The sequence below is a fragment of the Siphateles boraxobius genome, unplaced genomic scaffold (assembly GCF_051911475.1).
Source record: "Siphateles boraxobius isolate OS27281-9 unplaced genomic scaffold, OSU_SipBor_1 84, whole genome shotgun sequence".
Taxonomy (NCBI): Eukaryota; Metazoa; Chordata; class Actinopteri; order Cypriniformes; family Leuciscidae; genus Siphateles; species Siphateles boraxobius.
Genome location: NW_027509213.1, coordinates 695,063 through 710,201, shown reverse-complemented (window position 1 = coordinate 710,201; position 15,139 = coordinate 695,063). Strand labels below are relative to the sequence as shown.

The 15,139-nt window shown below is 34.7% G+C and overlaps 1 protein-coding gene across 1 annotated transcript in view; it reads right to left on the bottom strand.

Moving 5' to 3' along the window:
* cdk14 (cyclin dependent kinase 14) overlaps positions 1 to 13,047 on the bottom strand; it is a 158,908-nt gene extending 145,861 nt beyond the window's left edge. Inside the window, exons 1-2 of the mRNA XM_077221663.1 lie at positions 12,735 to 13,047; positions 8,011 to 8,042 (exon numbers count right to left, since the gene is read on the bottom strand). Of these exons, the coding sequence (XP_077077778.1) occupies positions 8,011 to 8,042; positions 12,735 to 12,828 (126 nt within the window). The 5' untranslated portion in view covers positions 12,829 to 13,047. The remainder of the gene's footprint in view (positions 1 to 8,010; positions 8,043 to 12,734) is intronic.
* Positions 13,048 to 15,139: the final 2,092 nt, after the last annotated feature.

The window sequence follows — 15,139 nt, the reverse complement described above, 5'->3', positions numbered from 1 at the left end:
ACATTCCACAAATAACTGGGGAGCCTTTAACATGATGAAGGACGACATTTATTAAAATAATTCCTTACGCTGACACCAAACAAATGAATGTGGAGAACATGCCAGACTCTAATTCAGCCGAGAATAAATAATGAACTTCTTGCACATGGAGAAAAGACAGGAAGAGACAGGAGGCTGGAATTTATGATTAGAAAATTACAATTTCTTTTGTGACACCTTCAGTCGATCATGTATTCAGGAATTTTACAGCTGTGAGTCTGACGACTGGATCCAAAAATAAAAAGAGTTCACAGGAATTTATAATGAAATTATTTCCTCTGTAAGTAACTGTTGACAAAAGCGTCTGCTAATTGCATACATAAATGTAAATGTAATTCTGCTAATATATTTTGATATGTAGAGCTTATATTGCATTATTATATCCACTACAGTTAGTAGTGTATATATATATATATATATAAACTATATACACAAGTCTGCTAAATGCAAAAATAAATTTAAATTTAAATGTAAATTGCATGCATGCATGCATATATATATATATATATATATATATATATATATATACACACACACACCCACACACATCATTCCACTGAACCGTTTAAAAATGCAATTTACTGAATATAAATCCCACATATGAATATAATTGTTATTCTAAGCTTTTACATTTTTCTTCCTACCTGTATTACTATCACTTCTCAAGTTATTGCCTCCTTAAGATAAATGGCTTGATGTATTCCTCCTTTTTTAAGTCACGCCTTCTAAATGGATAAATGTAAATTTGAATCTAAAAGGAGCGCAATCCTTCTCCACAGATGAGAAGACATTAAAAGACAAAGGCATCATAGCCAAACGCACAAGCGTGCATCTCTTTCCTCTCAAGCGCGCTCACAATGACAAGCATTTCAAGTCTCACAATAAACACATTCTAACTGAAGGCACCAAATCCCTCCGGGGCTTCACGCCATTTTGAGGGCCCAGCATTCCTTCAGCTGTGAACCACTCGATCCCAGAAAGTTATTTAAAATTCACCCATGTCCCGGTGCGGCAGGGACTCCATTAGCAGTCTGGGAGCGCAGCGGGGGGCTGGAAGAGGACAAATTAGATGATGTGGAGGACAGAATCTCTGCTTCATCACATTTCTGTGGGTTTTTTTTTTTTAAAGAGGAGCTTAAAATTAGAACTTGTTTTGAAGATTCTTATCCCAAAAAAGACCTTATAAAATTATCATAACAATAGTCCATATAACTGTTTTTAAGTCTTCAAAAGTCACATGACTCTTTGTCTGAGAAACAGAATCGACATCATAAGACTTCAGAAGAGTTGGAATACAGTGCATGAGTGTTATTGGTATTTCATGGTTGTGAAATGTTGTATGGAAAAGAGCCGCATGAAGATTCAAAAAGTTGACCTTTCAGTACTAGAAAAAAAAAGAAGAAAAAAAAAGATTTTAGAACAACACGAGGGTGCAAATATTGACAGAATTAAACATTTTGAGATCAGCTATTCAAGCTACTGTATCATATTTGGTACGCATATTTCTAAGGTCTCAAATTGATCAACATGAACAAAGCAGCTGAAAAACCTGTTGCACACAATCTACAACATGCCTTCTGTCTGATTGATATTTATACTTTTTAGCAAGTAAAAGGTCTTTAGTATAATTGTAAAATGTCCACCCTCAGGTCTTTTTACTGTGAAATATTTACTGATTTTTATAAAGTAAACGCAAGAACAAATTTGATATTGTTAGTAAAAATTTCAAGATGAAAGCAACTTGATATCCATACATCATTTTTTGAAAATTCATGTTCAAATATAAGTATCACATATGATCCATCAGGCTTCTGAGGAAGGTTTATTTTTTCATCTCTCAATCATCATTGTATTGCATTGGATTATAGGTTTTAAAACTACAGATCTTTAATCATACAAATTAAGCATTTCAATATCTTCAAACGAAAACATATTATTGACAGATATATGTTGACGACTGAATTGAACTCTGCTAAACTTTTATAAAGATCTCATTGATTTAAAATTACAAGCTTTCATAATTTCATCTTTTTGGCAATATATATATCAGCATCTGCATCAAATTGCATATATTTAGGCCTCTAAATGAAATTAAGCTGTTTTGCCCTTCATATCATCACTATGAGTTATAAAAGACTGATGTATCAAATATGATAATTAACAACAAAACACCTGGTTCTGATAATAAAGTTCTAAAAAACAAGAAGTTCTGAAAAAAATGTAATCCTGCAGACTAAATAAAATGGTATTTATTCTAATTAATCTGAATATTTTTTTTTTAAATCGGTTGAATGAACGATTCAATGACTCACTCGTTTCATTACTGGATGAATCGGCGTTTTTTGAACATATCTCTTGAATGATTGATTCAATGAAAATACATTTTTTAACAATCACTTGTCGCCACCTACTGGTGTAACAAAGTAATTGATACAATCGTAATTTGAAGCCACAAGTTACTTTCAAAAGATGATTTACTCTATTTTGATCGCTTTCGTAGACATCAGTGTTTATGTCCAAACTATAAACTTTGAAAATGTTGACGTTGAAAAGGCTGTTTCATACCTATACATGACAACTGCTCTCTCTGGGTCAGCGGCGATGCAAACGCAGATCTGAATTGTGTGATTTTGTCGAAGGTTTAATAGACACAGGCGAATCATTGTCATTTTGGAATAAGATTGCGTGGGTGTTTGAATCAAGATCGAGACCTTTTACGATTACACGTGCAGCTCTACTTCATCAGATATAAAAGTTTTATCAATATTGCAAGCAAGATCAGATACAGTATGGTGTTCAGATGAGCAGATCTGACATAGAGGTCACCTGTGTGACTGATCAAACTTGACCTTTGTGAAGTCATTATGAGACTCAGTATGACTGTGGACGTTGATGGCAGGTCACTCTAAAACTCTGGCATCAAGCTATAAATAAATCTGAATGCTGTGGAGATGCACACTTCAACATACTCAGCTCATTCATTGGCTCGCCTGCAGTCAAATCACACAGAAAACAATGAGATCTTCTGTAAGCGAGAATCTCATCCAGCTCATGCTACACATTTCACATTTATTTTTGAGAATCATGATTTTTCTTTTTACATTTTAGTATTTTTCCATGATAATTAAACATTTTCACAAGACATACTGTCATGTGAAAGCATTTTTAATTCTCATAATTCTGTTTGATAGTCATTCCTTATATTTATATACAAAAAATAAAAGGCAGTGCAACAAATACCACACTGCATTAATGCTTTACTAATTAAATAATGCATCATGACTTCTGCTGTGTCATGAGACATCATTGAATAGAATGAATAAACATGAAAAGAATAAATAGTCTTTATTTTGAGCAAAATATGTATATTCTTTATTCTGCTATGAAATATGAACAATAAACTTTTTTTGTGAGATTGACACATTAATGTCCTTCACACACAGAGAATGCAATAATTGTGCATGTGCAAGTAAAAATCCTGTTGAGACTAACTTTAGCGTGACAGTAACAGTAAGATCCATGCGTTAACAAGTGCATATGAAAAGCACACTAAACCAACTGTTTCTTCAACTAAGGATACTGACGACCCCTGAAAATAAATACTCTTCAAACTTTCACTAATTTTTCAACTAGAAATGTCCATCAGCGGACACATATGAATCACATTCTGTATTTTTTAGATAATATATTGTGATAATAATGATGATGGTGGAAATGACCTTTTAAATTAAAGGTTAATTTCCCAATAAATAACATTTTCATGCCATTAGCATAACTTGGCGATTGAAAATGCAATATATTATATTAATAATATTCTGTTTGCAAATTATATCTTCCTTGAAATCTTTGGCTCTGGCACCAGAGTAAAGCAATAAAATCAACAGACAAAGGGCATTTGAAAAGTAGCAACTAACATATTTCTGAAATACACTGAAAAAAAATTTTCACTAAGAAATTGCTAGAAATGTTCACAAAAAATTACAAACAAAATAATACATTTTTCAAAACAATCGACTTAAATATTTTCTTGTAAAACATACTTCAATAATTTACAACTGACAATTTTTTTTTTACAGTGTAGTTTGAATAAACAAAAGTCCCCTTAGTTTAAAAGAAACACCCACATGCATCCAGCGCTGTGCCTCAAAGCGCCAAAATCAGAGAGACCAGCAGGGGTTTATGGAAAAACTGTCATCTAGTTATACATGAAGACTCACGCGCACACACACACACACACAGAGAGAGAGAGAGAGAATCAGGACATTTCTAGGGAGGTCAAATACTTTCTGCTTTCTCAGACACACACTTCATGCTCAACAGGAAACAGTCCCTTTCCTTCTTAGATTCTTTACATGTTTCCCCAGCGGCGGCAACCATTTATAGCCAACGGACCGAACCAGTTCCCATGAAGAGAACGCTTCTGAATGCTAAATCTTATCATTTCAACAAACTGCACGGAGACATCATTTTCATGGACTAACAAGCTAAAAATAATCACCATTAATGGATACTGCCAAGATACGATTCCAAGAAATATGCTGCAGCCATTTTGCAGATAAAAAATTAATTTTACTTCTTAAATAAAAATAAAATAAATAAATAAAAAATATATAATATATATATATATATATATATATACACACGTTTAATTTTAAATTAATATATAATAAGTTATAAAATTAATATTATATTTATTTTTTACATATTATATAAATAAATAAATAGCTTCAAAAGTCATAAATAGAAGAAAATAACATTGCTACATTTTAGATTTTCTAAAGAAAATGCTCGTCTATGCAAACCTTGCTGCCACTATGCATGATCTTTCTTAGCACAAGTTCCTATTGTGCATGATTCTTTATGTTACTCCCAAGGAAAGAAAAAAAGAGTTCTTTTGAATAATCCCTCTTTAAAATGTTTATAAATGACTTGCTCCGCCTTTTTCTGCTGACATCATCAGTCCCTCTAAACACCCGCTTTTCAAGTCCAATCAAATCCTGATGGATAAAATCCATCCCATTCTACTTTAGTCTCACTGAAGATCCTGTTTCATGTCAGATTTCAGAAGTAGAATGGGTTGTGAATGTCAAGAGGGCTTTTTGTTCAAGTATGAGCAACAGTAACGGCCTTAGCGAACATGACTAATGAATATTTTGAACTAGTAAAAGCAAAAACTCTATGTCACTCACTCATTAGTTTCAGAGACTCCAGGCATTAAACATGCAGCACAACGAGGCCTCGTTTAGCTGACGGAGCGTCTCGTAACATGACACGTAGGAAAAAAGCCCAACTAGACATCTGCAAACCTCTGCGAACTGTTGAATTTTACATTTATTCAGTCAAGGTTGTTGTTTTGCATCCGCGGTATTTTTTATGCATGCGTAAAGCATGTTGTTAAATGGATACGGGGTTGTAAAGAGAGAGCCTGTCGATGAGAAAGTGACGGGCTTCCTGTGGCTCTCTAGAGAGGAACGCAGAAACACACACACACGCTCATCCAGGCCTAACCAGATGTGACGGCTGACCACAGCCGAGAAAGACAAGAGATGCAGCGATCCAAGACACCCGAGCACCAGCGCTCAGGGTTATATAAAGATCTCACATGCTCCAGTTCAAGATCAAGTTTGTCATTTGTTGATGTCCAGATAGTTTCTGGTGTTTAAAGTCACCATGAAATCAAAATTGATGATTCTTAGTTATGGAATATTGCTACATTTATTATACATGATTTATCCGTGCACATCATTATTTTATTTTATTTATGTGCCCCGTAATCTTAAGGCGAGACACTACAGGTGAATAGGCTAATTTTTTTAACTAGCAGATATCACCATGAAACTTTGCCAGTTGATTACCTACATTAAGATGAGAAAAAAAATGTATTACAAGTTTTCTGTAATTTAATGTTTAAATATGCAAATGAGACATCATGTAATTAAATATGCGCTAATTTGCATACATTTTAAAAAACGAAATCTAAATATTGGATAAAGCCAGGTTAAAAATTATTTTTTCATTGTGTTCACATATTAGATTAGAAAAAATTACAGAGGGATTTATGGATATCTACTTTTGTTATCCTGTAAATCAGAATATACTGCCAATAGCCTTAAAAAAATGATTTTCGCCATGTTTTTTGGAATAAAATGTTATATAAATCAGGCTGGGAATAATATATTTACAAATCCCTCAGTAAATGTCTTCATAACTAGGTACAAGACTGGAAAGTTTGGTGCATATATGTGCTACTGAAGTGGAGATTTCGGACTTGGAGTATGAGAGAAAAGTCATTTTGAGAAAACGTGCTTTGTTTAGCATCAGCCAATGAGATTGCGCATTTAGAGTAAAATCCCCCCTTTTACTTTCGCGATTGGTTGCTGATAAAAAGGAAATGACCATATTTGGATCCGGCAGTATTGTTCAGGAGAGAGAGAGCTTTCTAACGGTGTGTGTGATGACAGGGTGCAGATCGCGATCGCGGAGCAGAGGGATGATTTATAACGACAACTTTTGATGAATTTATGAGAATTCATCAAGAAGACGCAAACAGACAAAGTGTAGTAAAATAAAGACCTAAATGTGTATTTCAGACTTTTTTTCACCACAAGTCTGAAAGAAGACATGTTATTGAAGATAAATATCCCAAAATCTCAAAATTGACCAGTGAAAAAAAAACGATGTTTTTGCCTGCCGTGTCTCGCCTTAAATGAAAATAACTTCCCCTCCCTCTTGCATCTCATCTCTTCCCTTCATCTCTTCTCTGATGAGGTGTTGACTAGCACGAGGGCGGGGCCACCTGTCACTCACATGAGATACACCAATAGCAAACACAACCATCCAATCAAATCCCTGTGGACAAAATCAAGCCCCACCCATTTTTCTTGTTCGAGAAGCCATTTCACTTGGATATACGTCACAAAAGGGAAAAAAAAGACTATCACAACTTCCGTTTCATGACGACTTTAATGTTCAGACTAATCGGTACTTTGACTTCCCGAAGAGTGAAACAGTGATTGTTTACATGCCCATCAAACTCCATTTAACCGGAATTTGGGCTAGAGTATTAGCTAAAACGCTTAGCTACAATGGCCGTTTGGTGGAAATGATGGTGTCTCTGTTTGGAACCAATGTGACGTATGTGACATGCCGCTTGCTTCTGGTGTAGGTCAAATTACATTCACATACAGTTTATCCAAAGTGTCTTACATTGCATCCAAGGTTTGCATTTTATCAGTTCATGCATTTCCTAGGAATTAAACCAGTGAGCTTGGCGTTGCTACTGCCATGCGCTACGGTTTGAGCCACAGAAATGCAGATTGCAAATTAACTTGAAAAATACAAACAAAACATGAAAATAAATCAACAAACAACTTTGTCTTTGTATTGCAATGGGACATGTAGTACTAAAACAAAGCTTCGATGACTGCCTGAATACAAAATGGTTATCATTTTGAGAAATTTCGTTTTAAAGTTCGTCATTTTAGAATATAGAATACCTACATAATCGTCAATGTCAATGTCTTTAAAATAATACTCTGGAAAACATGGTTCTAGAAAAATCACCAATAAACACAATCAGTGATGGTTGTAACAGTGAAAAGGGGCCTCAAATGCATTGAAATAATATTTTATGTTCCAATATCACTCGAGGGCCTGTTTCCAAAGCCAATGGAATAATGTATGGACGGGTTGGTGCCTCGGCACAATGAAGAAACAGAGAACAATGAAGCATCTCTCAAATGATCACAACTGACACTTCAACCCCAGAGACCTACACCATCGCCTCAAATAGCAACATCCAAACAGCACATCCCAGCATGCACTACTCCAATGACAGTCAAAGCGCAGTGAAATCCATTAAGCACACAACTACACCAAACATGTCACATAACATCTCACGACAGTTACATTAACTGTGTCTTCCAACACTCCCAAGGATTATGAAAGTCAAATGGTTGTATTTTCGCTTACCTCGTCAAAGCCGCTGTCTTCTTTCTTGAAGGCTTGAGGGGGAGAGAAAGAAAAGTAATATCAGACTTTCATTTTACTGACTATTGAACAGTGAATAAAAGAATGAAATAATCAAAAAGTGGCTCTTTAATGTATTATGCACATGCAAATGAAAAACTAATAAGAAAGACTGTAATTGGCTGAAATAGTTTTCCAGCCACAGCCGTAGGTCATTAAGAGAAAAGGGTGAAGAGCAAGTCCACATTACATTTAATCCCAAAATCAAGTGAAAGAAATTAGAAAATATATTTTCCATAAAGAAAATGAAGCCTTGTTTTATTATAAACTATACTATAAACTTTATAAAAGTTTTTATATTATATATTGAAAATATAAAACGTTTATTACAATATATATATGCTTCACTTCATAAAAAAATATATATCATTTCTTTTGATTTGGGGTGAAATGTGTCCTGCTTTGTGTCCCACACGTATAAACCACATCAGCATCTGCTAACAACTCCAATAAAGCCGGGAAACCACAGAGAAATGGTTTTATCTATTGAAGGGTGAACATTAAACTGATACTCCCATAGCAAACATCGACTTTTAGAACATCATTCAATGAAGGAAACAGAAACTGGAGATCATTTGGGATGAAATGGCCACTGGGAGCAGAGAATGGATTGTTGGTAATAAAGCTTTCCTCTCAGATCTAATGAGACTATATGTACTTATAAAAACTGGATGACAGTTGTTTTATCTTTTTAACTGTTGTGGTAAAGATCTCTGTTGTGTCTAGCACATGGGAGAATTGTTCTACAGTTAATAAACCAATTTATGATCAAACAAACTACACTGAGATCTAAAAGTGTTTGAGATACTGTTGATAACCACAGGAAATAACTTTACAGTCAATGACGCAAAACTCTTCATGCTCAACTATTATGCCCTTTTTCAAAATCTTGATTTTGTTTTTGGGCTCTACTAGAACAGGTTTTCATGCTTGACTGTTCAAAAATAATTCAACACATTATTTATCACATAACCTCCATTTTTGCGACTCCTCTCTTCCCAGTCCGTCAGTATCGCTCTGTTTAGTTCCTATGTCTACGAAGCCCCTCCTTCTGAAAAGCTCAATTTGCTCTGATTGGTCGGTTGGACCAGTGTGTTGTGATTGGTCAAGCGCTTCGAGCGTATTTGTGAAATGTCTCTCCCCTTACCATAACCACAAGTTTCAACACACTACTAACTCAACCAGACCCTGCTCCTTTATTTTCCACATTAATATAATTTTATAATCTAAATAAGAAATATTGTGACATGTTCATTCCCGGAAGAAAAATCAAGACTACAATGGAGACGTTTCAGGCAGTTCAGAAACAGTGACACTGATATAGAGAATAACTCCCGCTGGAGTGGATTTGTAACTTTGCAGACCTTTTTCATGCTCAAACAGCAACATTACACACTAAAGAAAGTTTGGAAAGTAAAAATGCTTTGCAGCACAGACTTGAGTTTAGTCTCTTTTTAAACAAGACACTTGGCAGATTGGTGAAAAAAAGTGAACTTGTAGAAGTTTTAGAATTTTTTGTGAGTAGTGTGACTATTTTTCAGGACCATTTAACCTTTTTAAATCATGACCATGATTTTGTGTGTGTGTGTGTGTGTGTGTGTGTGTGTGTGTGTGTGTGTGTGTGTGTGTGTGTGGTGTATAAATGTTTTTATATCCTGGTGGGGACTTAAACCTGAATGCACACAGACTCATGGGGACTCGTGTAACTGTGGGGACCTAAATTGAGGTCCCCATGTGTACACGTGTTTATAAACAGAAAGTTTTGTGTGATGGGTAGGGTTAGTGTAAGGGGACAGAATATACAGTTTGGACAGTATAAAAAGCATTACGTCTAATGAGAGTCCCAACAAAGACAGTGAACTGTGTGTGTGTGTGTGTGTGTGTGTGTGTGTGTGTGTGTGTGTGTGTGTGTGTGTGTGTGTGTGTGTGTGTGTGTGTGTGTACACAGCAAGAGCTAAAACCTTTACCAAATTTCGGACCATTCCGATTAAGTAAAAAATTAATAAAAAATTCCATTCAAAAATGAAAGAAGAACACCAGAGGGTTATACATTTTAAAAATACTAGCTTCGCATGTCTGCATTTTATAACCATGCAAAGATATTGTGGTTATCAACATTATGCGTTATCAACAAAACTTTCCCTTAAAATATGAAAGAATTGTTCAGATCTGTGCTCATGACATCAGGCAGATAATAGACACAGATCTCCTTCATTCGGCTGCTTAATAAACCCTCCCACAGTTCGATTATTTGACTGAAGACAGTCAGTATCACTGTTAAACGAGCACCGCTGCCGAGCATCTTTCTTCCATGACCCTCGCAAAATTATTTATTCATGTCACTGTTGTTGTTTCAAGGCGACGAGCCATTAAATTGCACCATTCTCAGAGGAAAACTGAGACAGAAACTGCAGAACTATTACAGATTTCACTTCATTCACTTCAGGGGGAAAAAACAACAAGGAAAAACACAAGTCATAGGCTAGGTTATGATTTAATTATATGCTACCTGTGTGACTGTGACATTCCTGCATGATCAGCATGAAAGCAGCTTCACTGTCTGGGTGAGCAGATTAACTTCAATGAAGAAAAAAACATACATTCTGAGTCTCAAAATATTCGTCCCACACATTCAAAAGAAAATAAATACTTGGAGCAGGGTGTCTAAAAACAGTCGACTGGCAGCCTGATGAAAAGATAATAATGCGAAATGAGCGATGGGCCGGATGAGACATCCCAACTTCAAACATACAAACACAAGACGCTCACAGAGACGCCAAGAACATCCCCGTAGCAGCGCCTACACTGTAAAAAATGAGTTTTCATAGTTGTAAAAAATACAAAGATTATTGAAGTACGTTATACAAGAAAATCCTTAAAAATTCATGTTTAATTCAATGTGTCACTCGCCGTTATTTATTTATGAAATTTACCAGCAATTGCTGAGTGAAAATGGTTTCTACGATGAATGTTTTTTTTTAAGACATTCACTTTTAAGATAGCATCCTTGTTATAAATGAGTGATTTGGAAAGATACATATATGGTACAGAACTAAATAAGTACATATACATTTATACATAATATAGCATACATGTATATATATGCGTGTGTGTGTGTACATATATATGAACACTTTACTAATTGCATAAAAATGTTTTATAAAAAATGTAATTAAATAATAATTAATTAATTTAAAAAGTGAATGATTGAATGAATCATAGATTATTTAAACTAATATACACACTGCTTGTAAATAAAAATGTTTTATAAAAATATTTAAATTCATTTTAAAAGTGAATGATTAATTGAATGACTCATAGTTAAAATGTAAAGTATAAGGCTTATCTCATAAGGCTTAACTTTATGAGAAAATATAATTTATTTTAATTGTGAGGTGAAATGCAACATGGATGCTTTTGAGGTTCGCCCATATGTACAAACCACTCCAAATATTTATTGCCTTCAATGTTGCAAAAGAAGTTGTCTGCGCAGGCATCATGATTAACTGGATTTTGGAACGGGGCCCATATGAATTACTCCTGTGCAAAGACACAATCGTCAACCCATCACTTCTGTTCTTACTGTCCTTTAACAGAACAGATGAACGTAGCACAACCATGATGAGACACACGACTGGTGAAGTCAGCGTCTTTAGGATATAAAAGCCCCTAGGCAGCATCTTTAACCGCCACTGCAACAGAACAGCCTTTACGACACTGACAGAAGACAATCAGAATCTCAAATCAAACCGCAAAGGGACCAGCTTAGTGCCCTAAAGAGTGCTCACGGTCTCTTCGTAACTGGTCACATTTACAATAAGCCATAAAAGTAGCATTGATTGCTCAAGTCTCTATTAGAGCTCATATTGAAATGTGACACATAAGGTGAAACATCTGATGATCTAATGACTGAACCTTCATATTCTGTTGTCTAAGAGAGACCAAAGATCAAATATCTTGAGGTTGATGAATCATAGCTGTTCCACATTCTTATGAGGATTGACACATTTTAGTTTAGGATTTTCAAACAGAAGCAACACTATAATATCACAGTCAAATGTATGCCTGCTTTATTATAAACCAAAAGTTTCAATAATATCTCTCAACAAGGTTTTGATGAAATCAGGGAATTCACATAAATAACTAACAGATGACATTGATGTTAAAAAAAGCTCCATTTGATCTGCTCAAGTAATGAGATCTTATGATTATTATGCACAATCTAAAATCAAAGACCTTTACAGATGAAGGTCTCTGCGAGTTTAGAGGATTTCAGATACTGACAATGAATAACAATGCAGGAAAGCAATGAAAAGAGTTTACACTGATCGATCACACACATTGATCACGTGTGAACCTCTGACAGAAGATCACAAACAATCAGATACTGGTGCATCCGCAGATTAAAAGTCCACGAGATGATATTCATTCTATTCAATTCTATTCTGCTGGTTTGTGAAGAGCTCAGCCGCATCATGAACAATCATGCAACATGAACATCTGCACTTCACATACACAGTTGTTTCGTTTGCGTTTCATTTGGCGTAAAAAATGCGTCGCTTGAAGCATAAAAACGATCATTTACAGTGAAAACAAACTTTCTAAGGACTGTCCTGCAGAAATAATGAGCTCTTGTACAATAAAAGCGATGGATGATGGACACTCACCGATACGACTGAAGCTCTCCGACAAAGTTCTTCTTAATTTCTTCATTTTGCCGATTTTTTCGGCAGGTTGAGCCGCTGGCATTAAATCACACATGAGTTTGAAATCAGGGAGTGATTTAGACGCGTATATAACAGTTGTGTGCAAACACTGTCCTTTTGTATTAAATATGCATTTCCAATTACTACATATCTGGAGACAATGTAATCCGCAATAATTTGAAGAGGCGAGGTAAACTTAAGGACAACGTCTCTAAACGCCGCGGTTTTCCTCTGGAAATGTGGATGTCATTTTTGGGATTCTCTCCTTTCGTTTGACGAGAGTGCGGATAAAACCCTTAGTTAGCCCCGCCCCCACATGCCAGCTATTGGTCGTCGAACGGAAGTATCTCTTTTAACTGGCTGAATAAACTGTCCATCATATGTAGAGCTCCGCCTTGCCTTATAATAAGAGCCAGGCGTCTTCAGGATATTTAGACACTTACATTTGTATAGTTCGTAAATTGCTTTTAATGACCCAAATATTCCGTACATTCTATAATTCATAATTCAACCAGGAGAAGTTAAAAATGATTAAATAAATGCACTCATTTGGTTTTCATTATGCGTTTTATAATCAAGTTCTCTTTAATGTTGTTTTAATATTTCCATTAGTAGCCTACTATTACATACAGTAACAGTCAAAAAGTTAAAAACATAACTATTTTTAATGTTTTTGAAAGTCTCTTATGCTTATTAAGCCTGCATTTATTTGATAAAAATACAGAAAAAAACAGTAATATTTAGAAATATGAATATATTAATAGTATAATATATATTAGAATAGACAATATTATATTAACTGTTTTAATATATTTTAAAATATAATTTACTTCTGTGGTGCAAAGCTGAATTTTCAGCATCATTACTCCAGTCTTCAGTGTCACACGATCCTTTAGAAATCATTCTAATATGATGATTTATTAGCAATGTTGGAAACAGTTGTGCTGCTTAATATTGGAACCTGTGATACTTTTTTCAAGATAAAAAAAAGAACAGCATTAATCAAAATATAAATCTTTTCTAACAATATAAAACTTTACTATCACTTTTTAACAATTTAATACATTCTTGCTGAATAAAAGTTTTTTTTAAAAGAAAGAAAAAAATTACTGACCCAAAAACATTTGGACGTTAGTGTATATTGTTACAAAAGATTTCTATTTTGAATAAATGCTGTTTTTTTTTTTTTTTTTTACTTTTTATTCATCAAAGTATCACAGGTTATAAATAAAAATAGTAAGCAGCACAACTGTTTCCAACATTGATAATAAATCAGTAGCCTATATTAGAATAATATCTGAAGGATCATGTGACACTGAAGACTGGAGTAAGGATGCTGAAAATTCAGCTTTGCACCACAGAAATAAATTATATTTTAAAGTAAAATAGAAAAACCATTATTTAAAATTGTAGTAATATTTCACAATATCACTGTTCATTCTGTATTTTTGATCAAATAAATGCAGGCTTGATGAGCATAAGAGACTTACAAACTTTTAACCGGTACTGTATATATATAAAAACAAATTCCTTACCATTTGATATACCAAAGTATCACAGTATGACATCATCACTGTACTACAGCCACATTGTTTTATAAGTAGAGTATTACATTTAAAAAACACTACTTACAGGTTACTTTACAGATTTAAAGAGGCACCCTAATAATACAAAATTGTCATGATTTTTTTGAGCAAAAATGCTTCAATTTCTTTATTCCAAATAAAACTTTTGATTTTGAAGTAAAATATGATCAGTACATGGTTTCATATATATATATATATATACCCACGAATGTCTTATTAATTGTGCGTCTGTTACAACCATAGGTTTAGAGAACCTCTCTCTCTGAGCCGAATGGAAATGCAGTGAGAATGTGGGAGGTTGAGATTCTACAAGACAGTCGAGTCTAATATAAACATCCCTTCATCAAGTTCACAGTCAAAGCAATCACACGCCTTTCTTTGCTGATTTCTGCTGCACAACGAGATTCTCATTACAAACCTGTTAGTCAAACACAGTTCACAACCCTTTTTACCTCCATAATCTGACGTATCTGCGAGCATCCGTTGTGTAAAGTGTCTCTATTTCACGGGTGGCTGAAAAAGTCAGCATCCTCCTGCATCATTTTCCTTGGGATAGGAACGTTCAGGAACATTATAAGACAGTAAATAGGGTCAGTGTGGATTTCATGTTGACTTAAATCTTTCATGCAACCGCTGTGCTCGACTCGTTCTGCTCAGCATCTTTAAAATGCAGCTGATGAGTGAGATCTACACAGCAAATTCCCATGGATGAGCTTTGCCGAGTCTGCCCAAACATTTGCATTTCCCTGCTGGATTTTGTTCCTTTGCAGTCTAATGAAT